The sequence below is a fragment of the Diorhabda carinulata genome, chromosome 2 (assembly GCF_026250575.1).
Source record: "Diorhabda carinulata isolate Delta chromosome 2, icDioCari1.1, whole genome shotgun sequence".
NCBI classification, from domain to species: Eukaryota; Metazoa; Arthropoda; class Insecta; order Coleoptera; family Chrysomelidae; genus Diorhabda; species Diorhabda carinulata.
Genome location: NC_079461.1, coordinates 4,871,160 through 4,898,015, shown reverse-complemented (window position 1 = coordinate 4,898,015; position 26,856 = coordinate 4,871,160). Strand labels below are relative to the sequence as shown.

At 31.0% G+C, this 26,856-nt stretch overlaps 4 protein-coding genes across 5 annotated transcripts; 2 read left to right on the top strand and 2 right to left on the bottom strand.

The window, feature by feature from the left end:
* Positions 1-243: 243 nt before the first annotated feature.
* Positions 244-10,396, bottom strand: LOC130903831 (protein IWS1 homolog). The gene is made up of 11 exons (XM_057816170.1): positions 10,223-10,396; positions 9,854-10,168; positions 8,160-8,876; positions 7,540-8,052; positions 7,287-7,482; positions 7,072-7,228; positions 6,798-7,010; positions 4,678-4,840; positions 4,483-4,606; positions 3,591-3,702; positions 244-2,661 (listed from the first exon to the last, which is right to left on the bottom strand). Exons 1-11 carry the CDS (start codon positions 10,236-10,238, stop codon positions 2,539-2,541), a joined length of 2,649 nt encoding a protein of 882 aa, XP_057672153.1. The 5' UTR covers positions 10,239-10,396; the 3' UTR covers positions 244-2,538.
* A 730-nt stretch (positions 10,397-11,126) lies between these two features.
* Positions 11,127-16,546, top strand: LOC130903883 (aspartate--tRNA ligase, cytoplasmic). The gene is made up of 7 exons (XM_057816245.1): positions 11,127-11,579; positions 11,663-11,921; positions 11,999-12,176; positions 13,302-13,530; positions 14,732-14,966; positions 15,880-16,262; positions 16,331-16,546. Exons 1-7 carry the CDS (start codon positions 11,441-11,443, stop codon positions 16,492-16,494), a joined length of 1,587 nt encoding a protein of 528 aa, XP_057672228.1. The 5' UTR covers positions 11,127-11,440; the 3' UTR covers positions 16,495-16,546.
* A 705-nt stretch (positions 16,547-17,251) lies between these two features.
* On the bottom strand, positions 17,252-20,476 carry LOC130904030 (erlin-1-like). Of its 2 annotated transcripts, none has more exons than XM_057816530.1 (5): positions 20,352-20,476; positions 19,776-19,856; positions 19,601-19,709; positions 19,179-19,483; positions 17,252-19,123 (listed from the first exon to the last, which is right to left on the bottom strand). In XM_057816530.1, the coding sequence occupies exons 2-5, from the start codon at positions 19,812-19,814 to the stop codon at positions 18,734-18,736; spliced, it is 843 nt and encodes a 280-aa protein (XP_057672513.1). In that variant the 5' UTR covers positions 19,815-19,856; positions 20,352-20,476; the 3' UTR covers positions 17,252-18,733. The 2 variants fall into 2 exon arrangements, with proteins under 2 accessions (XP_057672513.1, XP_057672512.1); XM_057816529.1 differs by lacking the exon at positions 20,352-20,476 and adding an exon at positions 19,912-20,348.
* Positions 20,185-25,066, top strand: LOC130904029 (coilin). Its single transcript, XM_057816528.1, has 7 exons — positions 20,185-20,644; positions 20,760-21,324; positions 21,382-22,117; positions 23,723-23,992; positions 24,055-24,254; positions 24,528-24,633; positions 24,852-25,066. The coding sequence occupies exons 1-7, from the start codon at positions 20,421-20,423 to the stop codon at positions 24,986-24,988; spliced, it is 2,238 nt and encodes a 745-aa protein (XP_057672511.1). The 5' UTR covers positions 20,185-20,420; the 3' UTR covers positions 24,989-25,066.
* Positions 25,067-26,856: the final 1,790 nt, after the last annotated feature.

Below are 26,856 nucleotides of genomic sequence, written 5' to 3'. Positions count from 1 at the left end.
AACCGTTGGTGATATTCATACTGAACACACTGTTTACACCAACAATCACAATTACACTGTCTAACGCGCGTTTCAATAACCAAGTTATCGTCTTCAGAGACTGGAGGTTATCGAAACGCGCATTAGATAGTGCAATTATGAGTGGTGGTGTAAACAGTGTGTTCAGTAAAAATTAAAAAGCAGTTCTTTTAAGCCTTTAACCATCTCCTAAAACAATGAGAGGTTTTGAAAAAAAAAACAGGATTCTTAACATGCCCTTTATTCATTCATGTTGTATAAAACAATATCTGCTTTATAATATACAGCAGATTTGATATAATAAAGTATAATACAAGTAGGTATAAAGCAAAAAATGATTCAAATTCGAACAATTAGTTTTAAAACCAAATTTGACAAAACTATATACAACTATTACAATTTCGTTATGTAGCCAGTACTTCAATTATTACTAGTTTACAGTTCATACCAATGGAATAATATATATAACTTTTACTCTCAAAATTTTCAAAACTTTATTAACACATTTTAAAATTTGAATGGATTACATTAATCTCAAATGTTTGATTAAACATAATTAATTAAAATAGTATTTACAACAATTCCTATTTATATTGAAATAAATGCTGATTTAGTATTTATGAAACATAATCTTTTTAAGTTTTAATTTTTAAAGTAGTCTGGATTTTTCTAGATGTAACTCCTCCATCACTAAGAATGAAAAATAATGGAGTTATTTTTCAGATACTGTCTTCTTTCTTTAATTTGCCGGATTGTCGTATGGCTTTTGTATCTCAATTGCAATTTTATCGATTTCATAAAGTTTTTCAAAATTTTCAAATTCATCAACGTATGCCCTTGCATCTTCTAAATAACTAGGTTTCTTCAAATACGTATTGTTTCTTATTGTGCCTGAACAGGTTTTCAATGCAGTGGTTTATTCAACATTTTTTATCTATTTCACTTAGATTAAAATCATTTCTTACTCTTCCTATTGTTTGACTTTTTAACAATTATAAATTCTTGTAGAATACAATCAAGGTCTCATCTATGGACAAAACATTGTTTTAATGCTTCTTCTATTTTGGGCAATGTATTCAATTCCATCCTATTCCCTACAATGACCATTGCAGATTGCATAAGTTTCAATTAGTTTTACATCTATTGATAAATTTATTTAAAGCATTACTGTCACTTAATACTTTCTAATTTCAATTTAAACAAATCCCAATTAAGAGTTTTCAGATTTGCCGTAGCTATTTTGTTAATAAATGTCTTTGAATTGTTATTTTCTCTAATATTTAAATTATTAAATGTATTTAATAAATTATCTCTTCCTTACTCCAGTAATAGAGTTAACAAAAATACAAGAAAATAATGAACTTAGCACTTACAGATATTGAAGGCTGAGACCTATTTCTTGTCCCTCGTAAATCGTAGGTCTTCGCACTATGTATTAAGATACAGGTCGAGTTTTTTATCGCGATATAGCGTACGAATCCTACTGACTGCGTCAATTACAACTTTTACATTCAAAATTTTATTTTTAAAACACAATTTTATAATTGTTTGAATGGATTACATTAATCTCAAACGAATAAATTAACTAAATTATGATCTTTTTACATTATACAAGTAGTCCAGATTTTTGTAAATGTAACTAGCGATATTTTTTTCATGATGACTTGTCATGGTTTTAGGTCAAAACAAATTATCACGAAAAACATATAAAAAGATCTTATATTTATACATGCTGTGTTCATTTTGAAACTTACCACCACTTTTATGACTCAAAAATCCGAATACATCACATTATTCACCAGGAGAACTCGATTTCTGTATGAAAACTTCTTAGCAGTAAAGTAACCTTCACATTGTTATACATGATTCTCCTTTCGTTAATCACACATAAGTGTATTCGTTTTGTTAATTCTATAAAATGCAAGTCAAAATCCACCCTGTTCACAAAATACTAGTCATTGTTTATGCAGGTAGGTATGTACATCTCAGTTAAGAGAATTGAAAAGAGAATGGTCACATAGATCTAGTAATTTTGGTGGATTTTATCGAGGCTTTTTATTGTTAAGAAAAAACACTGAATTAAATGACAATTTCAGTTACTCCTCCTAATTTTTACAGGTATTTTGAATGCTTTTTTGACTTACACAATAAATTAAATATCAAAAATTATTTGATAAGTAGTTTTTGACCGATAATTTTAATTAAATCTCAACCAATTTTCAAAAAAAAATCCAAATGATAAAACAGATAATGCAAAAATGTTTCAAATAATATGACATCTTTGCAATAAAGATTTAGAAATTGGGGGCTACGAGGATGAGCATGTGAAAACCAGTTTACCATGTAAAAAGTTCTTACCTAAAACAAAAATCGAAGTGTTTTGATAAATACTGCAATTCAATATGGATTAGAAAACTCAATGAATGTAATCAGTTTTGGGAAATACAGTTTTTCTAATTAAAAAGATAACCTAAAATTTGTTGAGAAGTACTAGCTTTAACAATTTACATATTATAAAATCTACAGTGACATTTTTCTTCCTTCTATTGAAATTTCAACGGCTCTCCTAGTCTGTTTCAATCTCTTCGTATCGATAAAATTTTTATAATGTTTTTCAAATCTATTCATAGTTTTTCTCGTACTCTGAAAAGAAATATTACAAGTTTTAGATAGTGAAAATAATACTAGATTTTTAAAAAATTAGTCCCGCCTATAACACGGTGAATTGGTTCCGCATTGTAGAAATATTTCCATATAACACATTGCTTATAAATTATACATGTTCAAATGCTTGTCGGAAGAAACTGTTTCCAATTCCTTTAAATGATCGAAAAATTGTTGTTCTTTTGCTTGTACATATTAAACAACTATTTATAGGAATATTATTTTGATTGCAATGTTCTATCCAAAACATCAAACCTTTTTCTGTTTTTGGTATTAACTAATTTTTTACTTAAGGTCTCCATCGATTTAGACATTACAGTACTTCTAATTTTACTTCCATTTTGTAAATTTGTTCATATTGTTGACTCATTCAGCTTCAGATCCTTTGCTATTACAGTTGATGTTTTTACCACTATTTAGCTGATCCAAAATATCAATTTTATATTGTAGAGAAATAAATTTTCTTTTCAACTGAAGTTTTGTTTCCTTTTTACTTGTCATGGCTTAAAACTAAATATTTTTTTTAAATATACTTTTAATACACAAACTCGTAAAATAATTTTATAACACTATCTACACACGTGCAAAACTAATTATGAACTCTACAAATCATAATAAATTTCACAGTATTTAAAAGAACATAATGTGTTATAAGGGGGATTACTGTATTAATGAAGGTTTCACTTTCGACAGACAATTTTATCTTCTTCTGAATATGTACATTTCCTAATAAATTTAAGCTGTTCATATTAACTCAATAATCTTGAATTGAATATCTGATTATGGTATTACCAAATTTTGCAAAAACTACCAACTAACTTGTTATAATATAAAGCTCAATGTCTGTCAAAAATCTCTACTTAATTTGAATTTCAAGTTGTTTCAATCAATTTATGAAATATACTTACTCGACTTATGTCCACTTCTGATTGCCATTTCGGTCTAACCAAATAATCTTTATTAGATGGAACCGGAACTCTAGCTCTAGCAACCCAACCTTTTTCTCCAGGTCTAAGTGGCCTAAAAGTAAAGAAACAATAGAGTCCAACTGGTATATACAGTTTTAAAAATTTTATAACTCAGGATTTTCAGCTTGCGATATGGTTTATGAGACAAACAGTCGAAAGAGATATCCAGATCTACGAAAGTTCGAATTTATAAGACAATTTTGAGATCCACCCTGACTTGCGCCTGTGAAACCTGGACAGTGACGAATAAATCTAAACAGAATTTGATAATTGGGTAGAGAAAAATACTAAGAAGAATTTTTGGAGGAAAGCAGAGACAGAGTTAGGATGGGAGAGAATATCAAACCATGAAATTTACACACTTTTCAATGAGTCACCAATCAGCGCGCTTGTAAAGGCTACAATGACTGGGTCATTTATAATGAATTGACGAAGACAAACTCTTGAAAAGAGTCGCATGGAAGGTACCAGAAGGCATGAGGAAAATACTAAAAAAACGGTGAAGGGAAGTAGTGAAACAAGACCTTTGAAAGAAAAATCAAGGGACCGAAAGAAGTGGCGAGAAATTTCAAGGCTATGGACCTAAATCGCTATTATTGTTAAATATTTCATTTCCACTTCATGTTTTTGGTCTCATTTTTATGTTATAAATAATTTGACCCTCGTCTTCCTTTGTGATTCAATGTTATTTTAGCTGAAAGACCAATCGAAGAAATACAAATTTGTTCGATTAATATTTTAGCAAAAATAAAAAATAAGTCAAATTAACATGAAATTACTTAAATGCAATTTGTATAAATTTGTGTTATAAATTTATAAAGCGACAACTTACTTTCCTTCTGCATTTAAAGCTTTAGTTAATTCTTTCTTTTCTTGAGCAGTTTCTTCATCAGTTTTTCTTCTTTTGCTTCCAAATTGTTCATAATCTCTTTGTAATCGTTCTTCTCTACTTAAAGCTGAAATAAAAATTAAAAAGATGGCATATCTCGAGAAAACTAAGTATTGATGAGTAATATTAACATCATACCTTTGAAATCTGTCGATAAATTAAAGATGGGTCTGGCCCATTCGCTGATCAGTCTTCCTGCTCTCTCACGATTTTCTTTAGTCTCTTTTGGGTGTTTATACAAATACATCACAGCCTTTCCTATACCTGAATGTTTTACAGTGCCCTGATCGACTCTTGGAAACTAAAAAATTGAAAATAACTAAACACTTAAAAACACTTTGAAGGGATTTTGGAAAGCTATCATCGAGAAGTTTCCTTTAAAAAGCAAATATAAATTCCAGTAGAATTTTCATGTAATAACTTTAATAACAATTATCAATAAGTGTCTAAAACAATGTTTCATATGTTTTAATACATTGCCCAGTAAAATTAAGGCATTAGTTTGATTTTTGTAATCTTGAATCTTGCAATTAGCAATCTTGAGCATCACATAAATATATGGAGGTGGAATCAAAGCTAAACATAAGAAAGAACTGAAAGAAGCTAAAGAAATTGTTGCAGAGCCCCATTGAGTTGTTTTAAGGTATCCTCTAATAAAAATCAGAGATGACCGATTTAAAAAAATATTTCAAGTAACCAAAGAAACTTTCAGATAAGTTTTCACACAATAAGAATATATCTGGACGAATCTGTAAAAACTATAGTAGTAAGAACTGTTTCACTTTTCATTTGATTTTGATTTATATTAACTTATATACTATTATATATTTAGAAGTTGTTAATGCTATCTAAATGTTATAATGAAATGATTTCATTTAGTTATTGGCAGCATTGAAGTTTTTTGGTACCGGTAGTTACCAGCAAGGTGTAGGTAGTAATTATTGTTTGGGTATCTCCCAATCATCAGTAAGTAGATGCCTTTCCCCAAACAATTCCTGAGTTAAATGATATTAGAAGTGAGGAAAAAATTACTTATCGATTTATTCTCAATTGAATATAAATTTGAAATGTTTTTTTTAATTTCTTATTTCTGAGACCTTTTGATATATTTATGCTTTTAAATATTTTGATAAAGACTAAAAAATGTCGAAATGTCAAATTTTAATTTGTCTGAAAAATTATACATACGTTACTCGATCGGAAGAAAAATAAAGAAATAAGGGACATGTGCGATATTCAGGATGTAGTAAGATGGGCAAGGAGCCGCAGAAGAGGATGGAGAGACCATGTTGACAGAATGCCAAATGAACGGTTAGCAAAAATTGCAAAGGAAAAGAAACCAGACACAACTCGACCTCCTGGACGACCACCTATAAGGTGGTATGAAGCTGGTCCTCAGCATCCCAACTACTCCTGGCAAACCCTTGATGAAAATACAGGACCTAGTCCTAACGTAAGAAGAAGAAGAAAAATGATAAAAGAAACTAACTTTAAATCAGAAGAGACCTAAAATCAACAACATTTAGAAGCATTAATATGGAATGTTTGAGATTCTTTTTAAAATATAATGTACTTGGGATAATTGGATGCATTAACTGTGCTCATGTTGCTCTATTTCACAGCTCAAAACTGCTACTATTAAAAAATGGTTTTAGGTTAGAATAGAATTCTTTGCGTTTAATTGACAGCAATCAAATCACTCCTTTTGGTGATCGCTCACTTTTGATAGGAGTCAGTTAAGAATAGTGGCCTTGGTATTTAGTAAGTAACAATTGTTCCTTTGTGTACTTGTAAAAAAACCTTCTCCGATTAATGCTATAGATACTCTTTGTGGGTAAGATTAGTTAGTCTTCTTTTTAAACAAAATTATAAAATAAACTACTTGCACTTCTCAAATTTAAATATTTGATATCAATAATGAAAGAAAATAATTTTATATCAGGTAGAAATATTGGGATACAAAAAAATTTAGCCAGTAAAATAAATTCGTTAAATAAAATTTTTAGTCTGATAAATTATGCATTAATTTAGCACGGAAGTGTGTATTCAATAGATTTATTAAACATATTTTGACTTATTTACATTCCAAGATCATGAATAATAGCTGATAAGTATTTTTATAACCGATAGGAAATAACCACTTCTATATTTATCAATTATGAAAAGAACGAAAGATCTTGAATAAAAATAGACAAATAAGGTTATTAAACTTTTTGATTGTCCTATACTGATACTGTTAAATTTAATTGTATACTTACATCTGCTAAAAGTTTCAATATGGCTTCTCTAAGTTGTAATGATGGTAATGATCTATCTGGCATAGGAGCTAACCAATCTGTTAAAACATTCAATACATTATGTTCTATAAAGGCTAATTGTAAATCGTGTTTCTTTAATTGTGACATAACCTTGGTTAACATTGATGTTTTCTTTGTGGCTGGTTTGGACATTTGATTCAGTCGCCGATCTTCCTAAAAATTAAAAAAAGTTGTGATAAACTCAAACGACTACAGTTACAAATAGTAATATTACCTCTGCCGCCTGCCTCATATCTCCTAAAAGACCAGCAATTATATCATCATTATCATTTATTATATTGATATCTTTTTTTCTGCGTCTCTTTGAACCCTCTTCTTTTTTCCTTGCTAGCATAGCATCAAAATCTGATAAACCTGACATTTCATTATGCCTGAAAATTTGGATTATACGATATTGAATCCAACTTTAGATAAATATTTTTTATTTACCCTGGATTGATTCCATCATCTGAATCTGAATCTTCAATTCGAGGAGGCGGTTGTCCTTCAGTTCCTTCTTCTGGTTGTGTTTGTGCTGGTTCAGGTTCCTCCTCATCATCACTAAGCAATAAACGTTTAGTCTTAGCAGGAGAAAGTCCTTCATCTTCTGAATCAGACATAACAGGACGTTTTCTACTGGATTTACCTATGTAGTAGAAAAAATCTTAATCACAAATATTTAAGTCAAACAAATTAATATTACCTTCATTTTTAGGAGATTGAGATCTAGATCTCGATCTGGATCTTGATTTAGCTGGTGAGCCTGATCTTGAGCGGGATCTAGATTTAGAGCGAGAAACAGACCTTGATTTTGCAGAACCAGACCTTGACCTTCTTGATCCTGATCTGGATTTCCTAGAACCAGATCGAGATCTTCTAGAGCCTGATCTTGATCTTCTGGAACCTGATCTTGATCTTCTTGAGCCTGATCTTGATCTTCTTGAACCCGATCTCGATCTTCGTGAACCTGATCTTGATCTAGAACCAGAACGAGATCTTCTGGATCCAGAACGGGATCTTGATCGTCGAGAACGAGATGATCGAGCAGAGCCCGATCTTGATCTAGCTGATCCTGAATGTGATCGTTTTGATCCAGATCTAGATCTAGCTGATCCAGAACGAGATCTTTGAGAACCTGACCTAGACCTCCTAGAGCCCGACCTTGATCGTGATTTTGCAGATCCAGATCTTGAACGTCTAGATCCTGATCTGGAGCCTAACACAAAAAAAATAGCATGTTAAAGACTTATAATAGAGTCAAAGTAGTGGATAACAATCTAATTAAATAGATACTTTGAATAGTAATAACTTCAACATACTTACGTGTATTTCTTGATCCAGATCTTGAACGTACTGAGCCTGATCGTGATCTGGATTTCCTTGAACCTGAACGCGATCTGGATCTTGATGCAGCTTTGGCTGATCCAGAATGTGATCTCGACCGTCTCGAACCTGAATGAGACCTAGATTTTCTAGAACCCGAACGTGATCTAGATCTAGATGCAGCTCGGGCTGACCCAGAACGCGATCTCGTTCTTCTGGAACCTGAATGGGATCTAGATTTTCTAGAGCCCGAACGTGATCTAGATCTAGAGGCAGCTTTAACTGACCCAGAACGTGATCTTGACTTTCTGGAACCTGAACGAGACCTAGACTTCCTTGATCCTGAACCTGATCTAGATCTTGAAGCTACTTTGGCAGATCCAGAACGTGATCTAGATCTTGAGGCTACTTTGGCAGACCCAGATGTATCTTTTGGGGTTCTAGAACGTGACCTTGATTTCCGTTTATTTCCTTCATTTTCTAATTCAACTGAACCAGATCGTGACCTAGATTCTAGTTTTCTAGAACCTGATCTAGATTTTCTAGATCCAGAATTAGATCTTGATCTTGATCTGGATCTTCTTGATCCTGAATTAGATCTGGAACGAGTTTTGGATTCTTTTCTAGGATTCTCTTTAGGAGAGTTGGATCTGGATTTATGTGATTCTTTTGAAGCTGCTCTTTCAGATGCAACTGGTGATTTTGATTTTCTATCACCTGAAATACATTTTAAAAATAAAGTGTTCAAAATAGCACATATAACCAGTGGTATTATTCATAGGTATTTTTTAGATTGAAATTTTTAGACATCTTAAGGCATTAGGCCATTTTAGAATTTTCAAAAAAACGATTTTTATTTTTCCATTTCAAATGTTCCCTTAGGATCTCAAAATGATGTCCTAAAAAATTATGGCTGGGACAAACCTTTGAGTACTCAGTTTGCAAATTTTAGTACAAGGTCCTTTGGTTTACAACAAGTTCCTCTTGTGTGTTACTGCAGATGTTATTGAAAATATTCATGCCCTGAATAGTCTTAGACAAGTTTTGACTTGTCAAACGTCTCTCAGTCAGTTAGGTATAGCCAAGCATTTTAGAAAGACACTAGTCGACAAACACTCATTTTTCTAGATACTTCTGTGACCTCTAATTTCTTTTCCCTGTGTTATTATTGATTTATTTTTACAATGAGTGATAAAGTGGTGTACAGTGACTAGAAAGAAACAAGGTCGATTTGCATCATCAAAAATATCTTGAAAAAGACCATTGAATAATGATGACTTAGGAATGGAAGCAATTAATTGGTGCAAATAAGTACAAAATTTGTCTGGAGATTGACATACATCACATAAAGCTTGCAGAGAAATCACTATCTCTATTTTTTCATCCTCTAGGGTAGCCTAATACCTTAGAAAAAGACACAATATCAATTAATTTGAATTTATAAATACTGGAAAACATGTTAATATGCAAAATGTATCATAACAGATAATTTTAAAAAATAAATACATGTACTGCAGGATTTGGTATAATAAACATATTCAATTCCACTATTTCATATTCATTCAATTTAATAACCTTATTTTTATATTTATTTCTTGTATATATTATTTATATAAACGCCATCCCCTCTAATAATGTATAAACATAAAAAAGATACAATTATTTAATTAAATATTTAATTTATAATGAATTACCTGATGGTGATCTAGAGTGGGCTTTACTGCTTCCCCTTGATCTTTGTGAACTACGTGATCTAGATCTTGAACTGGTTCTACTGCCAGGACTAGAAGATTTAGAACTAGCCGCACTTTGAGGCCTAGAATCACTTCTAGACCGTGATCTTCGAGAAGAGTCTAATGTGCTTCCAGTTCCATTCAATTGTGGGCTGTTTGATCGGGATCGCACATAACTACTAGCAGATTGATTTGATTCAGCAGATGATGAACGAGAGGCCCTACTCCCTACTGTAGAACCAGACTTATTCATTTGCTCTGTTGAATCACAACACTCTGCAAACAATGAATATATAGAATTTAAAACAATATTCCTTTCAGAATTATTACCTGATTCTACTTCCATAACAACTATCTATTTCACAACAAACTACAAATGTGAAATGGATCTAATACAAAACGTTTCACTAATCTCAAAATCGCATATTACCAATGAACGATGACGAAAAATTCTAACATGCTATTATTTATACATACATTTGAAAGATGTCATTTTACATGCAATGTTGCCATAAGTCACTCGTTTGACATTCATTCTTGGTTTTGCTTTAATATATTTTAAGCTGCTTCTGGATTGTTATTCAAAACTTCGAAGATATGCATGAGTTTCCAGATGGATAAGACGTGATCCGATTAATTCATGTCTTAGCTTCTGGAAGGTCAAATATTTAAATACGTTCATAGAAATAAGATCGTTATCTCCTATAGGATGCATTCCACTAATCGTTCATAGCTGTGACGTTCACGGCGCATTCATATTCTTTTGAGCACTCCACGTAGCGACTATGATTGTTGCGGTCGAGGCGAAAACGTAACTAATGACGTCATGACTAACGTTCACGACGACTCATGTCAAGAGGTGGATCGAAGTGAGCTTTGAGGGAATTGGCGGAATTTTCAAAGCTCAAGCAACGCAGATTGCAGCTATGAGAATATATATTATTATTTGATGCAGTATGTGATATAATAAGTACTTTTGAAGCATTCTTGTGACGCACCATCAAATATTTTACTATCGCTGCAGAAGATATTTTGATTTTACTCCAATGTTGAATTAAATCAGTTCAGCACTTCACTACAGGACTCAATAACTTACAAATTATAACATAACTTCTTAAAGCTTTCGCTTCATTTCTACTGTTTTGTCATTCTTAATATTTATCTCAACACTCAAAACGCCTCGTAATACATTCCACTTGGGTATACGATTCTAACGCTCTGGAGTAAGTGGAATAGGAAAGATCATGGTCATGAACGTGATTGTCGTAAGTGCTTAGTGGAAATCATGATGTACAGACTTTACATCATGGTGGAAATCACCCATAGAAGATATAATCAAATTTTCAGTTCCGTGGTGCAAATTTTGAAGTAGATGTATATCTTTTATCTATGGATGAAAAGTGAGGTTAATTATAATGAATTTAATCTAAATCACATGGATCCACTTATTAACCACTATAGTCATATCTCTTAATACGTGCACAAATATATCCTTCTAGCCTGTCTCGGCTAATTGAAATATTGCACCAATTGTAGTAAAAACTAACAATGGTTGATGATAAGCCTAATGAAAATGCTGCAAGTAAGGCAGCTTTGAAAAAAGAAGCGAAGAAAGCCGAAAAAGCAGCTAAAAAGGCTGAACATAAACAAGCTGGTGGAGAGAATTTACAAAACGTTAAAGAAGAAGGTAAATAAAGAGTAAATAGTGGTTCATATATATTGTTACAATATTATATATCATTGTTGTACCTATTAACTGAATTTTTCAAGTTGATGTATCGCTTGGAAAATATGGAAAACTTCCTCTCATTCAGTCAAACGCCAAAAATTCCGACAGAAAGTTTTTAATAGTAAGTGAACTGAACAAATCACTTTCTGGCCAAAATGTTTGGGTAAGAGCGAGATTACACACCTCAAGGGCTAGAGGAAAGCAATGCTTCATTGTTCTTAGACAAAAAGAGTTTACAGTACAAGCCATTTTAAATGTATCTGATGTTGTTTCTAAATCTATGGTGAAATTTTCAAGTGGGTAAGCTGACATGAATGTTGATATTGGTTCTTATATAAAAAAAATCTTTTTTATCCATGTTTTGATAATTTTTTTAGAATTCCTAAGGAAAGTATATTAGATATTGAGGCAAAAGTATCAGAAGTACCCAATAATATTGCAAGTTGTACCCAACAAGATGTGGAACTTGCTGTAACTCAGTTATGGGTAGTATCTATGTCAGCTCCCCAACTTCCATTGCAAATAGACGATGCAAGTAGACCTGAGAAAGCAGAAGTAAGTGTGATGATTTTTTAATATTAATATCTATTTCTTTCAAACAATTTTGTTATTTGTTTTTCAATTTTTCTTCAGAATAAGTTTATATTTAAAACTATTTATTGTAAATGATATTTTGAAATGAAATTATAATCTTTATAGTACAACTTTTATCAACAAATTAAAATTGATGATAAGATTAACTTATCTAGATAAGGTAACTTATTCAAATCAAATTTACAAAATAAATAAAGTTTTTACTTTCTATTTTGCTATCTCAAAAGAAATTATAATCTGGGGAGAGAACCTCTTAAACAGTGCGTTAAGTAAGTATCTTAACAATAATAGGCCAACAAAATTAAGTTGAAAAAAATTTAATTTGAAGAATTAATTTCCAGCAAGCAGGAAATCGTTTTAAAACATCTATTTGGTCCTAAATGTGTTTAATCAGAGTTTATGGTCAGCTTAACTTTTAGTATTCAAAAAATCGCCAAATTATTTCACTATTTTAAGTTTATTCTTGTAGTTGGAAAACATTCGTCACTTGAAAAATTTTATTCTATTTAAAAATACAGAGAACTAAATTCTGCATCAATTGACATATAAAACTTCAAATTTGGTATTTTGCTGCAAACTTACATTTTGCGGTTTTCCAAGTCCACATATTTTGAAAACAGATACTCCTATTGAAAAAAATACAAATAAAAATTGTAGACAATAAAATTTCACTTTACATGGATTCCTTAATTTATGAATACATTCATTTAAAATTTGACATCAATTCAAAATCGTTTCTTTCATAGTTTTGAGTAAATTTATATTATTATTTGCACCAAATCAACTTTTTGCTCACACCATTCTAAAATTAAAAAAAAACATTTTTTGAATTGATAAAAAATGTAGTGTTGCAAAATTGACTGAATAAAAAAAAACAGTGACAAAGCATTACAGTTGAATTTAAACAAAAAAAAACAAGCCATGAGAACCTCACCTGGCTTAGTCACCGACTTGTTAACTTAGAACAGTTTGTCTCGCACTTTTTTAAGAAAATATTTTATTCATATACACTTAGATCGTGTATTAACTAACTTCATAGTTAGCTTCTGTTAGAAATTAATTTATACTAATCTGATTTTTATCTAGGATGAAGAAGCTTTAAACATACGTGTTAATCAAGATACGAGACTAGATAACAGAATTTTGGATCTACGTACACCTGCCAATCAGGCTATTTTCAGATTAGAGGCCGGAGTATGTCGCCTTTTCCGTGAATCACTCACAAAACGAGGATTTGTAGAGATACATACCCCCAAAATAATATCTGCAGCATCCGAAGGTGGTGCTAATGTATTTACTGTGAGTTATTTTAAAGGTAACTAAATAATTTAATCAATTTCGTTTAATTCTACAGGCTTTACTTTTAAAAAATTATAAATAGTCTCTAAAGAAAATTGAAAGGGGTGCATCAAACTGGCAGATATTTCTTGTAGTTGTAGTTCTGATTTATATAAAACAAATTAGTTTCTCTTTATATATATATATATATATATATATATATATATATATATATATATATATATATATATATATATCTTCAATACCAAACTTATGAAACTACAATTTTTTATTATTTTCTTAAAGAGGTTTAAAACTAGGAGACCCACTATCAAATGTGCTCTTCAATCTTTTACTAGAAATGATTCTGATAATTAGTAGTGTCTAAAACGAGGGGATGATTTACAACAATAAAACACAAATCCTTGCCTATGCAGATGATGTGGTACTTATAAGTAGAACGAAAAAGGATCTAGAAAAAATGTTTCACTACTTTTTAAAATAATATAGACTACACATAAATAAACAAAAGGCCAAATATATGGGGGTGGGAAGGGATTTGAATAACTTAAACCAATTGAAAGTGATGACAGTATAGATTTGATAAAGTCCAGGAGTTTGATTACCTGGGAGTAACAGTGTCGAATGAAGAATGTAAAACCGGTAAATCAGCAAAAGACTGGTGAGAGGGAAAAAAAAAATTGGAGCACTAGAAAAACTATTAAAATTAAAAGATATTTCAAGAGCCGCCAAGTAATGCATTTAGAAGACAACCAATGGTAGTTAGACAATTAACAAAAAGAAGAAAACAAAATAAATGTATGAGAGAGAGAAGGGTACTAAGAACAAACACTGTATAGTCAAACCAAGATGGGATGTATGGTCAGAGCAAAAAGACTCAGTTGGATGGGTTATGGATGAAGATAGTTTGGTGAAAAGATCCTTATCAAGGGGTGAAGCATGTAGAAAAGTTTTAGAGATAATAGAAATACAGAACAGATCAAATAGTTTTCATACTCTTTATTGTTTGTTATTAAAATCTTCCTTCTCAATTAGTTCAATTAAACTGTATTGTTGATACTTAGAAATTACACATTATTTACTATTATTACAAAACACATTATTTGGTCTTTCAAAACTTCTATAGGTTGCTGGTTCTTATCTGGCTTGAGAACCAGACAGTGTATATATGAGTGTTCAGTACTAGTTCAGTAGTTTGAATAATCTTCAATTTATAGGAAATGCATACCTTGCACAAAGTCCACAATTATACAAACAAATGGCAATTGCCTCTGATTTTGAAAAAGTTTTTACAATTGGCGCAGTATTCAGAGCTGAAGATTCCAATACCCATAGACATTTGACTGAATTCACAGGTTTGGATTTGGAAATGGCTTTCAAATATCATTATCACGATGTAATGTTAACTATAGGAAACTTGTTTACTGAAATTTTCAAAGGGTTACGCGATAAGTAAGTACCTAGTTATATTGTATAATCATTTCTAAATAAATCAGTTTAGTTTTAAGTATAAGTGTAAGTAGTTCCAATTATCTCATTTATTTTCAATTTCAATTTTTAGTTTCAATTATCTCCAAGATTTTAAACTTATTCATATTCCAGATGCCTCAATAGAAATCTGATAATTTTTCCACATCTAAACAGAGTCATACTTCAGTTCCTCCAGACCCTCCTACTTCTGATTTTCAACATTCTTACTTCTTCCATAAGGCCCCTTTTCACTTGGATGACTATGTAATGTGACTATCACGATTGGAAGAAGTGATAGTGAAGTAAATAATAATAAGAATAAATCAGATTCCTGATCTTCGACATTCCAACCCTCTTCTTATTCATTTCAATAATTGTGTTGATGTTGGTAAAAAAAGTGATAATGAAGTAAGAAACTGTGATAAGAATAATACTGTTACGAACAAGTCCGCTATATATATCCTAGAGCCGGTCCTGTCCTATTGTAGTGGAACTCTAAAATTCTGTGGAAGCACGGAGCCTTTGATGTACATTGGAAATACCTGGAATCCGTTTGATATTTGTTTTATATAAGCTTTTATTATAGCAGGCGGTTTATTTGCATTGTTTCTTTTCAATAATACATTTCAATACTGATCTTGTGTAGTCTGTATTGAACTTGGAATTCCTACATTCCAAGTAAAATAACCAAGTTGTTAATTTGTATATCAGCTACACCATCATGTATACCAGGTTCATGGATCCAAAAAAACCAATCAACAAGCTATGAATTCCTCCTGTATATCTATTACAATAATGTTGTCACATAAATGAAAAATTTTTATATCAATTTTTGTACTAATGGCATATAAATATATAGAGATTTTGTTATTGGTCATATTTCATACTCTTTTAGTTTCCAACGTGAAATCTCCATAATTAATCAACAATACCCATCGGAACCTTTTGTTTTCTTGGACCCCCCTCTTGTATTGGAATATAATGAAGGAAGAAAAATGCTTGCAGAAGTAGGTGTTGAAGTAGGTGAAGAGGAAGATTTGAGTACTCCGACAGAAAAATTACTTGGTAGATTGGTTAAAGCCAAATACGATACTGATTTTTACATTTTGGATAAATATCCGTTGGCTGTTAGACCATTTTATACCATGCCCGATCCAAATAATCCCAAATCATCGAATTCCTATGATATGTTTATGAGAGGAGAGGAGATTCTTAGTGGTGCTCAGAGGATTCATGATCCGGATTTCTTAACTGAGAGAGCAAAACATCACGGAATTGGTAAGTAATATAACCATTTTCATAAACTTTTTTGGTAACTTGATAATTATCTATATTTTTTCTTTCAGATATATCTACAATTGCAGCTTATATAGATTCGTTCAAATATGGTTGTCCACCTCATGCTGGTGGAGGAATTGGATTGGAAAGAGTTGTTATGTTGTATTTAGGCCTGGACAACATTAGAAAGACATCAATGTTTCCACGTGACCCTAAAAGGGTGACCCCATAAACTATTATGTATTTTATTATTTTTTAAATAATAAACATATACATGATTTGTTTTTCTTGTTGAATTTTTTGATGTAGCTAAAAGTGTTGCTATCGTGTCTCCAAGGTCTGCTTGCAAGGCGACCTCACAGAAACTCGAACATAACGCGTTCTAGATTTTTCTAAATGTCGAAATATTGACGTCGAAGTTTATAAACAATTTTAATAAATTTCATCACTTGAACTTCATAAAACATTCCTTGCAGTTAATTTAGTATTGTTTATAACCGGTAGTCAACTATTAAAACATTCCAAGTCCTTATGAGGATTTGGGAACAAATGCATCATATTAATAGATTCTCTACACATTTATTAACAGTCTTTTAGAAGACTTAACCACAGCTAACACTATACGTAGTGAAAAGGACCCAAAAGCACGAACACAACATAATGAGTCTTCAAAAGAAACTTCACAATGTCTACCAACATTAAATTATCAAATTTTGTCTCAAATTCGCGCTTGATATAGTCACAGAACATACCCAATCTTAGAGTATGTTCTATGTATATAGTTAAGCTAGCAGATCCATCTGGGTTTCGGAACTTGAATTACACAAATGATTCAACCTTGGTTCATCGGTGTGAAACGTCTACAAAATAGATGGTTTATGGTGCAGTGCAGAAACTACTTATTTTCTCAGCTCACGGACCATTCATATGTATTATATGTCAAAATCGTTTTTTTAAGTCGAGAAACTTCACATTCAAGTAAAAACAAATTTTCAATCTTATGCTTTATTTGCAAATCTAGTATAAATACATCGAGTGTAAAGTACAAACTTTTGTCTAAATTCTATAACATAAATTGTGTAAATAGTAAAATACTTATGATTTTATTGTGGATTTGAATCAAATTACCGTTTGTGTTCCCTTGAAATTTAATGTAAGTATGGATAAAGATCAACAATAACAATATTCGTTCACTTATCTCACATCTATTATAAAGTATGTATACTTCTTACTAATTATAAAATCAGCTTTGTTCGCTGTTCTGATTCCCAATTACTTTAAGAGACATTTTGCACATTTTAAAAATTTTCGTTCGTGGGCAGAGTCATTATTGAAGATAGAGAGAGAACGCCATGTAAGTGGATTTGTACTATTGAAAGATGAAGAAAGAGCATCGGTTCACCACTTTCTATGTCTCTTCACTCGTTATTAAAATACTGCCGTTCCCACCACTCGAAACTCGATGTCATAGCAATCCAATCCGAATAGAGAGATATAGAGAATGTTCCTACGTTGCGGTGCCGACAATATTAATATTCCTCTTCTTTGAAACCCAGTATCTATACTGCTCAAGCTGGAGAATTTTCTAAAATATCAGTAGTGAGATAATAATCATGCTTCATGCACACAAAAACACTCGGAGGAGAGAGAGAACAATACACTATCTCACTTTGTCCACTTCTCTCACTGTTCAAATAGGAATATTAAATATGTGGCTTGCCGATGTTCTTTCTCTCTTTATCAGTAGGTCTACCGCACTTAAACAAGCTCCCTTACCTTCTTCTTTTTATGTTTAATATTAACTCTATGTTAGTGAATCCCTTTGTTCTGAATGTTTAGAAACAGTTCCGTATTCACAAGGTCACATCGATTCCGTATAAACAAACTCAATGCGTTCTTAATCACGCATGCGCAATATAACGATCCTAAATTCATTACCAACTTGTTACATCTCACTAAAGTCATGTGTTGGTAAATTAATAGTTCTGGATTGCACTTTTATCCTAAATAAAAACAAATTAAATGGGGTTTCACTTTTTTACCCAAAAGGCATAAGTTATAGGAGAAAAATTCACAAAACAGTAAAAGTCAATGTTTCTTATTTTATACTGTTCAATTATATAGATCGAATAATAGAGCACATTGTAAAATCTTAGGATTAGAGAAAGATAGAACTAAGGGACTAATCATTAAAAAAGATCTTAACATGCGCGTTCCTACTGATTTTTTTCAAACCGAGTCGCGTTTGTTAATGCGATTGCGGCGTTGTCACAGATTCGAGTTTGTTAGAAAATAAAATAATTTTTTAGGGGAGAAATTTTTTTCAAACTACAATTTTAATTTTGGGAAAATAATTCATATTAACACGAAATTTCTATATGTGTATAAATCTTTTTTATATTTTTTTATTTAATTCAAAAATACATTCATGTTAAAAATATGTCGTAGGAATTGAAAGTGGGACAATTAATTCAGTTTTCTCCCGATAATCTGGTGCTTTGTTGTGAATTTTCAACATCAAGAGCGTTTCTAATAAATTCGGTACCAAGGAAAGTCTGTGGTATCTCATTTCCAAAATAAACTTTTGTATTCTGTGACAACGCCTCATATTTTTTCAGTTCTATAAACTCAGATGTATGTAATAACTTATTAACATCTGCTTGTTGTTTGTGTTTGTAAAATTCTGCATCTGCATGACTTTTTTGTCTAGCTAAATGCATTTCATCTTCGATTTTGGAAATCCTTTGCAAAGATTCTTTTTCCATTATTTTCTGTTCGTATTGGATTTTGGCTACTTGTGCTTCCTTTTCAGCTTCAATTATAGCTTTCTTCCTCTCAGTTTCTGCATCCTTTTCCACTACCTAAAACAAGGTTTATTTATCTCTTCTATTTTCAATTAATAGAGAAGCAAAACACCTTTTGATGTTGAGTGGCTATTAACAACTTAGTTTTCTCTCCTTCCATTAATTCATAATTTTTTCTTATAACTTCTGGTATTTTTGGTTTGGTAACTCTAACAGCCTGAATAGTTAAGCCAGGAGCCATTTCAAGTAGATCTCTCTGTAGGGCCTGTTTCAAATTTTCGTCTATTTGATCAAACAAATCAATATACACTTCATGTAATGTGTGAATACTACAAAACTGGTTCAGTTCGTGATGGACTTTATTGAAAATTAAAGTTTTATCATAATCTGCTGTATAATTCCTCACTATATCTAATACTAGAAGAAAAAACAAGATAATTAACAATAAATTAAATAATATAGACAACAAAATTGTATTTTTCCCAATGATTTGTATTTCAGTACAAATTAACATTGAAAATATAAAAACCTTACCACTATTTTGATTTAAATGATTAACAACTTCGATTCTATCAAAATAAATCATAACACCTCCACTTGTTCCACAAGGCACATTTTTTACTTCATCAGTTTGTAGGGTAACCTAGAACAAATAACTTTTATACATTAAAACAATTAATTTTATTAAAATGATTCTAAATGAGTCTACCTGCACTGGTTTATAATTAGTTAACAGGGGAATCATCATGTGATATCCTGGTAAGCTAACTGATGGTAAAAGAGCTCCACCCTAAAAAAAATTTTGAATCAAGCAATTTTGGAAATTACCCTTAACTATGTATCACCCTAAAATAAACTCCGACATGACCTTCCTCTATTCGATGTAAAGAATAATTAAAAATTAAAAATAGAGAGGATAAAATTGTACCAATAATTAAATGTTCAGTTAAAGAAGACGCTCTTGGCATTTTAAATAATATTTATTATACTTAAACTACTATCAATTAATATATCAAAAACTTGGGTTATTTCATTCTAAGCACATTATAAGTTGATTGTTATTATTTTTTATTTTTCAATTACTGAGCAGATTATGTTTTAAATTCCTCTTCTCTTTTATGGGAAGTCTTTCCTTGTCTAAAGATCAAATGAAGGATCATAATTGTTTTTAAACCTCCATCATGAACTCGGTATTATTGTGAACTTTCACATATAAGATTGTGGTCATGAGACGTTTCAAAAGAAAAGAAGAAAAAAACTGAGGTTAAGTGTAAAAAAAACTAACCTAATAGCAAGTAACCGTCTTTTTACTTTCCTAATCGGTTATTGAGAAAAAAATAATATAAATAATAAAATGTCTGGATATAAATTTGCCGTAGTATTAAACTTGTCAAACTTTTTCAGTGATCATAGACACAGAGCTAGAATTTGCGTTAATGATAATATTAAAACAGTTGGAGATTTGCAGGATAAAATAACAAATGTATTTAGCATAGAAAATTTCATTTTAACAAGTCGCAATGAATATTTACCACATACTGAAGATATTAATATACTTCAAAGCGATGATATTATCTGGTAAGTAGTCGAAGTTGGTATTAATTTCTTATAAAATATACTCGAGTGAAACTATTTTTTTTGTTTATTACTAGGTTATAGATATTAGTATAATTCATATTTATTATATTTTTAGGGTGATTCCATCAGACGTTTCACACCCAAATGTAGATAATGTATCAAATACTCCAATGCATGTTTCAAAAAAAATAGTGAGAAAAAGAAAATCAATTAATTTGAATAATTCTGAAGATATAAGCTTAATTAAAAATCAAGATGAACTGAAAATAAAGAAAAGGAAGAAAAAACATAATATAGATAATGAAGATGAAAAGATCAATGAAAAAGTTAAAAAACATAAAAAGAAACATAAAGACTCTAAAGAGAAATGTCCTGAAAAATCTGAAATTGTACCAAAAGTTATTGATTGTCCAGTAAAAACTGATTCTTCCGTGAAAAATACATCTCTTCCAATCGGAAGTAAATATGTAGACCTAAATCCATCTGTTAATGTAGCCACGTCTTTACCTCAAAGCATACCTTGTAAAAAAGCGATCTTGGTAGCACCCAACACAGATAAATACCTGAAGAAAAATAAAATAAATATTGTAAAGATAGATTATATCAGAAGACCTACTTTAGAGTTACAACAAATTGAAAATGAAGCTCCACCAGAAGCAACTACCACACCAATGGATGTAGTAAGTGTAATTTATGAAATTTCTGTTGTGTTTTAAATAAATTCTTTTTAATAACAGGCGAATGGAGCTTCTCTATTGGATAAGGAATCAGTCACTTCATCAATTCCTGAAATATCTGTATCCAACAATGAAAATTCATCCAAACCTGAAGTGTTAGATTTGTTACCAAATCAAAAACCTAAAACAAAATATTTTTTTATAGATACACCCTCTGAAAAAAATCGAGTTAAATCAAAACCTAATAAAAAAAGAGGAAACTTCTTCATAAAAGAAGGTCTCTTTTCACCTATAACTGATAAAAATAATACTGAAAGTAATGCAGTCGATGTAAAAACTTGTGATTTAGAGCAAGTTGATGTTGATAAGAGTGAAACAATGCAAGAAACTAACACTATTAGTCCTTCACAAACACCTATTGATTATTCAAGTACATCTTTGAAAGTGTCTGGAACTAAACCCGTAGAGAGTGAAGAAGCTGGTTCTCCAATAAATAAAAGCAATGACTATTTATATGATCAGGGAAATATAGGTGAAACCAAAGTTTGTGATGTTAAAAATGATATCGAGAATAAGACTGACGAAAGAAATGAAATTAGCTCTAGTAGAAATACAGAACTATTAAGTGATATGTCCAAATCCGTTTTACAGGACTCTTGTTACATAGATAAAATTTCTCCATGCGATGTTACTCTTCCAGATAATAGTGTGATCAATTACAGCACTTCTCCATCAATTTCTGGGATAGTGCCTTTCAGTTTTACCAGCTCTACTAAGAAATATGTTTCTGGAGTTGGTAAGTACCAAGAATTTTATTTTTATTAATGATACGTAGAGATAACAACAGTCTAGTTGTAATAAATAATTTATTTTTTGAAAAAGTATGTTTAGAAAATGAGGAATTTCCATTTTTGAAAAATTGTTCCTTTTAGATATATGAAGGAAGTTTAAAGATATGGCAACACTTATGTGATTATGTCAAATCTGACATAAAGTTTGAAATTTTTAATGGTGAATGTAATCAGAACGTGTTCTCATACGAGTTGTTTACAGATACTTGAAACATTTATCTTGATAAAAAAATAGAATTAAATTATTTGTGTGCGATAATTTTCGACCTGAATTAAATCAACAGCAGCGTGGCAACTTTTGATGATGAAGCACTATCTCGAGCCATCATTTTTTGCTAGTTTTACGAATTCAATTGTGGTCACACTTTGTTACAGGATGAATTTCATGAAGGTCGTTCAAAATCGGCTGTTGTGCCAGAAAACATCCATCCAATAATAAATAGACATGGACACAGAGATATATAGGGGAGAATAAGTATCAACATTCGCGAACATACTAAGCCGCCATTTGATCTTACCTTAGGTGGCAAATTTGTAAAGACAGTAATATATAGGCTTTAGACGTTACTTCTGAACTCGCATACACATTGTGAACTAATACTTTGAAATCCAGCGTAATCTACAACAAAAATTCCGAAAACACAAACACGTCGTCTCAGAAAATAATCTGCCGATTCAGGTGTAACACACACTGTTACCAGGTTGACACACAATCACTATTTTAACCCAAAATTATGATCATTAAAATTGCTATTATTTATTTTAGTAACTACTTTATGACAAAAACCACTTTTTGGGGATGAAATACCTATTTTAACAAAATTTTTGTGAATATCTGATCATTTTGTCACACCTGCATCATAATTTTATTACAGACACTTTGCAACACATGCAAAGATCAAAATGGAGGCTCCCCTCCCTTCCATGTCGCTGCTTTAACGTTTATGATACAAATATGGCCGCTAGGAAGCATACATAACCTTTGGTTAACATTGTGTTTCCTAATAGTTTTTTTGTTTAAATCGTTTTAGGCATATTTTCGGGGGCAGTGTTGTTTTGGTTGTATAATAATCAATTTTGTGATTACTGTTATCGCTTGTAATCATTTCTTTTGTTTTTTTTTCACACGTTACACACCAAAAGCGCTGTCGCTCCAGCTAAGTAGGCGCGAAATCAGACTAGTTACCGCACACCGCCATCCAAGACGTCACCTTCACACCATGGGCATCACGGATGATCTGGAGAGCTGTTGGTGCGTGGAGGAGGATGAAAATGGAGACCACGTTATCTGTGAGTGCCCTCACAACCTGCCTATCGGCTTCTCAAAGGACATCGGACTTCAAGTGGGCTTATGTGCTCAACGGCCGCACACACCTATGAACTATGAACACATCACACAAAATTTATCCAAATTTTTCTATTCTTTTTTTTTACTGTGAAAGTCACTATGCTTATAAAAACAAGTCTTAATTCAGTAGATGTATAAATGATTTGAAATTCTGTTAAATTTGGAAATTACTGTGTGTTTTTGAAGAGACGTCATATTTTAGGTCATTTACTAACTAAACTTAGAGAATCAGAGTCAAAAAGTATTGTAGATACAACAGACAACGGTGACACAAGTGAGTTTGTCACTAAAAGAAGACATCGCACACGCAAAAGACAGAAAAAATCTAAAAATAATGATATGGTAGACAAACCGATTACTCCCCAACCATCACCTCAACTGGCAGGTTCAATCAAATCATTAGCAGCTCCTAAAATGCATATAAAATTTTCAGATGACGATAATCAAGATCAGAGCCAAGATATTTGTCATGGTTAGCATAAGGATCTTATTTCAATCGTTAAATATGTTTTAAAAACTTTGTGTATTTTATAGAAAATAGTTCTCCTGTAATTGAACAAAATGGTAATGGAATTTACAGTGAAACGTCTAATAGTTATCACAAAAATGATAGAGAAGAAATTTGTGCAGTTTATATAGGAAGTAAATCCAAGGAAACTTCAGAAGAAGACATTCAAAAAGCACCATTAATGTACCAAATTTCTCCCAAAATAGGAAACGTTATTTCATTTAAGGTATGTGTCAAATTATTATTAATCCTTTTTTATGCCACTAGTATCATGTCGTTTCTGGTGGGATATGGTGATGTTTTATGTATTGTCCTATGCATGGAGTGTTTCTCCATTAAGACTCCATCTGATTGTTTAGCCATTCGTTCAGTTCGTTGTATTATTAAATCTTTCTGGTTTTTCAATTTTACAACTTTGAAACCTTGGTTGGAAACAATAAAAATTCATTCATCATCAAAACTCTCTTCTTCTTGATATTTGATATTTTAAAATTTTTAGGTACTTAAAATATCTGAAGATTTCACACCTGAAATATCACCTTACATAGTAGGAAAGGTACAGCATTATTTTCCCGAAATTAAACGTGTTACTTTTAAAATTATATGTAAGTAAATTGTTCAATCTGGAATAAATCATTTTTTTATCTAATTAATTTAATTATTTGTGAATCTTGTTAAATAATTGTAGTTCTGGATATTTGATTCTAAATTATCAGCAAACGATTTTTTTTATTCTATGCACGAACTTCTTTGATTACCAACAACTCTTACCTCATTTTTTTGAGGTTTACCCAAATAACACTATTAATATGTATGATTTTAGCTGGAATAGAACAGTTTAAAATACCGAAAGGCAAATTCTCATTAGATGAAGAAGGTGATCTGGATAGTTTATCCGATACAAAAGAACTTCTATGGTCTGAGCTCTTAGAACCAAGACTCTTGCATCCTTCAGCATAATACTTCAAAATATATGTTTAAATTTTTATATACTTATTGTGAATGTAACTGTTGAGTAATTGAATTTTTTTAAGTGAATATTGTCTTTTTGTAAATTACAACCTATTATCAGTTAGAAAAATCCTCAAATTAATCATTTTTGTCATTGTTTTGGGATCGAAATGTTTTATTGTGCATTTTTACAAGAATAAAATTGAAGATATTAACAGAAATTATATTACAAAACACGAAAGATATTTGAGAACACTAACAGAAGAAATAAAAATAACCAAAGGGGTCAAACAAGGCGACTCGAACTCTCTAATCATGTTGAATACAAGCTGTAGCATACGCAGACCATGTAACAATATTGGGTGATACTAAAGAAGAACTGACAAAGGCCATCAACAAACTAGACAGAGAAGTGGGAAAAGTTGGTCTATAAAAAACCAACAAGAACACAATAAAAATAAATAAAACATTAATAAGACCAGTGATTGCGTTCACCATGTACACAACAATATAAATAAAAAGAAGATAATCAAAAGAAAAATACCGTGAACTTAACTCGGAACAAATATTACAGAAGAGAGAAAGAAAATTGAAGAACTATAATAAGGTATAAAGAAACACAAAAACTAAATTGGGCAGGACACATCACGAGAAGGAAACCTACGAAATTGTGTGAAGGATAACACAATGGATACATCTATGATCAACAGGTACCTGGGGAAACCAAATTGAAAAATATAACGGAATTCTAGAAAGCAAAATGGAGAAACAGAAAAGAATGGAGTCTACAAAAGAAGCCCAGATCAACAAAAAACTATAAGAAAAAATGTACTTTTAAATCATTTTTGACACTATTTTTTCCAACTTAAAAGATAAACATGATATTATTGAAGCTATAGTAGCAGTCTGACTTGTAGATTTGGATCAAACAAGGGTATAAAAGAGGTAATTGTTGAATTGAATAAAAATGGTTGATGCTTTTTACCTTAGTTTTTAACCTCACCTGTATACATAAAAATTATGAAATATATTTTAAAAACTTGTCAATAATTGATTAAGTAAAACAATTTTATTCGTGTACTCACTTCTTCGAATGTATCAGCATATTTTAATACTAAATAATGAAAAAAATCATTAATAGTAACTTTTAAGTAAAAACTCACTTTTCTACAACGCGCTATACAATATAAAATAGTTAAAAGCATATTTTAACAGTTGAGGTTTACTATAAAAGTAGCTGAACATGGAAATAATATAAGTGGAAAGTTGTGAATTTCGAATTTTTACAGTAAATAATAAAAAACCTACTGAGTGGTTAGGTTAGACTTACAACTTTGAAGAAACTCAAAATGCAGATTAAATCAATTATCAACCTCAAATGAATTATAATAGATATTAAAAACACGAAATAACTTGAATGGAGCAAAGGTGACATTGTATAACACATTCGTTGAGTAATCCACCCCAATAAAGGGATTTGTAGGCCCACAAATTGCTAACCATAATCTGAGAGATGGCAGGGCATAATGATGATGATTTACAAGATAAAATGTTTTTATTTAAAATGCGGCCAATACTAATATTAATACTACCTTTCAAAACACGATAATTGTAAACTTAATTCTTCTAATGTAAAAGTAAATAGACATTTATCCAAAGAAAGATATCCGTAAACTCTTGTAATTTTTCAAATGTAGTAATCTCTTTAGAATTGAAATTATTGCAGATTCATAAATTTTATAATACAATCGAAATTGTTGAGGCCTGAAAAGTAGAAAATTTTTATGTATTGCCAGGTGCTCAATTACCCGTTTTCATTTGCTTCCAAAATACAAAGCAATCTGATGATCATATGACAGTTTTAAAATTTTTTTTAA

Excerpts from the sequence above, each read along its gene's own strand:
- LOC130903831 (XM_057816170.1), bottom strand. Across the intron at positions 8,877-9,853 it reads CCACTCTAGATCACCATCAG|GTGATAGAAAATCAAAATCA; the intron begins GTAATTCATTAT and ends AATGTATTTCAG. Across the intron at positions 7,483-7,539 it reads TCAATCTCCTAAAAATGAAG|GTAAATCCAGTAGAAAACGT; the intron begins GTAATATTAATT and ends TCTACTACATAG.
- LOC130903883 (XM_057816245.1), top strand. The coding sequence starts at position 11,441 with ATGGTTGATGATAAGCCTAATGAAAATGCTGCAAGTAAGGCAGCTTTG. Across the intron at positions 13,531-14,731 it reads TACTGTGAGTTATTTTAAAG|GAAATGCATACCTTGCACAA; the intron begins GTAACTAAATAA and ends TTCAATTTATAG. Across the intron at positions 16,263-16,330 it reads AGCAAAACATCACGGAATTG|ATATATCTACAATTGCAGCT; the intron begins GTAAGTAATATA and ends TTTTTCTTTCAG.
- LOC130904030 (XM_057816529.1), bottom strand. The coding sequence starts at position 20,034 with ATGCCAAGAGCGTCTTCTTTAACTGAACATTTAATTATTGGTACAATT. Across the intron at positions 19,710-19,775 it reads CTAATTATAAACCAGTGCAG|GTTACCCTACAAACTGATGA; the intron begins GTAGACTCATTT and ends TATTTGTTCTAG. Across the intron at positions 19,124-19,178 it reads TAGCCACTCAACATCAAAAG|GTAGTGGAAAAGGATGCAGA; the intron begins GTGTTTTGCTTC and ends ACCTTGTTTTAG.
- LOC130904029 (XM_057816528.1), top strand. The coding sequence starts at position 20,421 with ATGTCTGGATATAAATTTGCCGTAGTATTAAACTTGTCAAACTTTTTC. Across the intron at positions 22,118-23,722 it reads GAAATATGTTTCTGGAGTTG|GTCATTTACTAACTAAACTT; the intron begins GTAAGTACCAAG and ends GTCATATTTTAG. Across the intron at positions 24,255-24,527 it reads GAAACGTTATTTCATTTAAG|GTACTTAAAATATCTGAAGA; the intron begins GTATGTGTCAAA and ends TAAAATTTTTAG.